We start from the raw sequence: 3,740 nt of genomic DNA on the forward strand, positions 1-3,740 counted from the left end.
TTCCCAGTCTTCCTACCACATGGCTCATCCTGAGCAGTGGCCCCTCCCCCACCACGACACTCTCCTCCAGGGGGGACTAGCTCCCCTCCCTCCGGGGAGAGCTGAAAGCATCTCTCAGGGGCGTGGTGGGATGGGGTGGGTCTCCTGACTTGTGCCTCCCCTGCTGGGAGGTGCCTGGAGCTGGGCTAGTGTCCCACTTCCTGGACCAAACTGACGAGCCATATGTTGGTTGGTGGAAGCGCAATGAATTTGGAGCCAGAATCCTGGAGCCGGTTAACAACTGTGCGGTCTTGGGAAAGTTGGTTTAACCATTTGAGCCTCAGTTTACTCAATAATAAGAGGGGAGTAAATTACATTTCTGAATGTCAGAACAACCCAGTGGCCGAAAAATCGCTTTGGTAACAATTAAACGTATTGGGTGCTTACTCTGGATCAGGCACAGTGCGGATGTTTCCATGATTTTCTCCTCTACCTCCCACAGCACAGCAGCGCTGTTAGTGTTAATGCGTGGGTATTGAGTCTCAGGCTCCAGAGGTGAAGGCCTCTGCCCAGGGGCACCCAGAAAGAGATGACTGAGTTTGCAGCAAGCTCTGTTTATCCGCAGGGCCCATTTTCTTAGCCACTGTGCCACACGGCTGGGATTCCAGTCTTCCCTTTACACTGAGAGATCTGAGGCTGATTGTTGAGCCTCTGATACCTTAGGGGCTTCTCTCTGTATTAGGAGGTTAACATTTCTGGACAAAGTTGCCTTGGAAGTATCTCGCAGGGATCTGAAGAATGCTGTATGCTTTATAATGGAAGTGGGGCACCATTGCTGGTGTCTTCATTTTCTGTTGTTTGGAAAAATAATTGGTGGATAAACGATGTGTACAAATAAGCATGAATAGTTACCTGATCCTCTGTCATTTCTGATGAAATGTCACCCATTCAGTGAACCTTCCCTGGTGGTCCTATTTAATACACCTCTCGTGTGTGTGTGTGTGTTTCATAGCATTTATCTTCTATCATGGTAAAAAAATATATACTTTAAAAAACCATATTTTGTATATGCCTAACTCGTCTGCTAGAATGACCACTCCACCAGGGCAAAGCTCTTTGTCTGTGTTTTGTTCCGAACAACCAGAAGAGTGTCTAATGCATTGTATGTTCTCAGTAGATTCTTACTAAATAAATAAATGAACATAGTCTTCTCTCTTTTTGCCCCTATGGTCAGGATGATTTGTATGAATTCCATTTAGAACACAGCAAGTCATTGTTTTGGTTGACGGTCTATTATATTGAGCCCTAAGGGAAAAAAACTAAATATTTAGATTATCAGGAATTCAGTGGGGAAGGCCGAAAACACCAGATGGTGATGTTTATTTTGTCAGTAGATCAGCTTTTGCCAAACATTGATCAAAGTTTTGTTTTCCCGTTTATCTAAAATCCTATGAGGTCTTTCTCAAATTCAGTTTTTGTTTCAAGGATGGAAGGAGGACAAAAAGAATCGCTTTTGAAATCCACATTCAGAATTTCCATTACACCAAATTATCAGCATCCAAAGGTCCAGAGACAAGATTGTCCAAACACCTGGCAAGAACTCCATCTCTATTAGAATTCTAAACGTGGTGTGATGGCTTTGTCCTTTAGGGAGCTTTGCAGGCTAATTTTAGAATGGCTTGATTCATGATTTGCATTGATTGATAATGATCTGGCATTTAAAAAAAATGGGACAGTTCTTTTGGAATGAGAGAACTTGGAAACCAGGCCATGCTCTTTGGCAGAGACAGAGAGGAAGAAGGGACTTGGCAGGCAACAGGTTGTAGAAGTTCTAACAGTGCTTGCTCTTCACAGCTCACTGTCTTGCATCCAGCCCCACTGCGCTCATATGCACATGAAAACAACCACAAAGAAAGATAGAGCTGATATTGGGACTCTAGGGGCTTGTGGACTTGGAGATAAGAAGATTCCAGAATGCACATGAACCTAGGAGCATGTTACATTATTGCAGAATTTAGAAAAAAAAAATTCTAAGTGTGTGATTCAGACCAAGTGCTAGGGACAGTATGTAAGTTATGTCCTTCGCAGTAATGTTGGGACTTTGGCATAGAAATTCCTATGAAACCAACAAGGAGGCTAAGGTTCAGAAGGGTGAATTAACTTGCCCAAGGTCTCAAGGGATTTGAACCTCTGTCTGATTTTCAAAGCCAATGTCCTTAGTACTGTACCACCAGAGTTTCTCCAACAAAGTGTCGTTTTCTGGCTCTGCAGCAAGGCGGATGAAGGTTTCTAATTTGGAACCTGTTGGAAGTTTGGAAATGTCTAAGGGGCTGAGCTCTAGCTCTGCCTCTGCCTCTTTACTATGAGATCGTGAACTAGTCACTTTACCTCTTTGACCCTCATATTGTTTTCTCAAAAGTGGGATTAACATCATGCGCTTCCAAAGGTTGCTGAGAGATCAAACCAAGTTTGTAAAAAATGGAAAGATTATTATCATTACTGAGAGAGATCAGTCAAACCAAGCCATACTCACCTTAATTTATCTTCAATGAGATTTTATTTTTTTTATTTCGGCGGGCAACAGGATTCATGGCAGCGAATGGCACTGCGGTGACAGAATTCATTCTGATGGGGTTTCAGCTGCAGGGAGAGCTGCAGAGGGGGCTCTTCTTTGTGTTTCTGGTCCTTTATCTCATCACCATGGGAGGCAACCTGGGCATGATTGTGCTGGTTCAGAGCGACCCCCGCCTCCAGACTCCCATGTACTTCTTCCTCAGCCACCTTTCCTTCCTGGACGTCTGCTACTCTTCTGTTATTGTCCCTCAGTTGCTGGAGATCTTGGGGACGGATAAGAGGGTCATCGCCTTTGAGCGCTGTGCCACCCAGTTCTTCTTTTTCACACTCTGTGCTAGTACTGAATGCTTCCTTTTGGCCGCAATGGCCTATGACCGCTATGTGGCCGTGTGTAACCCTCTCCTCTATGCCACGGCCATGACACCCCAGACCTGCCTCGGGCTGGTGGCTGGGGCATATGGTGGCGCCATGTTCAATTCCATGATTCGCACTGGGTGCACCTTCTCGATCTCCTTCTGCAAGTCCAACCATGTGGATTTCTTCTTCTGTGACCTCCCACCCCTGCTAAAGCTTGCCTGCAGTGAGACCGGACCACGAGAACGGGTGATCTACCTCTTAGCCTTCTTGGTCATCACAACCAGCATTTCGGTGATTCTTATCTCCTACCTGTTCATCATTCGGGCTATTCTGAAGATTCGTTCCGCTGGTGGCAAAGCCAAGACTTTCTCCACCTGTGCTTCTCACATGACTGCAGTGGCTCTTTTCTTTGGGACACTTATGTTCATATACCTGAAAGGCAACATGGGAAAATCCCTTGGGGAGGACAAGGTTGTGTCTGTCTTCTACACTGTGGTCATCCCTATGCTGAACCCAGTGATCTACAGCCTGAGAAACAAGGAAGTGAAGGAGGCTCTGAAGAAAGCTCTCAACAGGATGAGGGTTTCCCAAGTAGAGTAAGACTTAAGTTCCATCAGTTCATAAGTTCCTGCAAATCATCCTTTGGGCTTTGAACCAGTGAACCTTTGAACCAGATCTCATAATTGCAACGACATAATGAGCAAAGAAAATATAGTTTTAGGTTCCAGTGATTTCTTTATTAGCTCTATGACCTTGAGCCAGAAATTCTCTGCCTCAGTTATCACATCAGTAAAAATTGCCTTGCTATAATTCAAGCCAGGATCAAGACA

At 45.0% G+C, this 3,740-nt stretch overlaps 1 protein-coding gene across 1 annotated transcript; it reads left to right on the forward strand.

The window, feature by feature from the left end:
* The first annotated feature begins 2,568 nt into the window (after positions 1 to 2,568).
* On the forward strand, positions 2,569 to 3,510 carry LOC102534381 (olfactory receptor 9I1-like). Its single transcript, XM_006214165.3, has one exon. It carries the CDS (start codon positions 2,569 to 2,571, stop codon positions 3,508 to 3,510), a length of 942 nt encoding a protein of 313 aa, XP_006214227.1.
* The last annotated feature ends 230 nt before the right edge of the window (positions 3,511 to 3,740 follow it).

The sequence above is a fragment of the Vicugna pacos genome, chromosome 10, assembly GCF_048564905.1.
Source record: "Vicugna pacos chromosome 10, VicPac4, whole genome shotgun sequence".
NCBI classification, from domain to species: Eukaryota; Metazoa; Chordata; class Mammalia; order Artiodactyla; family Camelidae; genus Vicugna; species Vicugna pacos.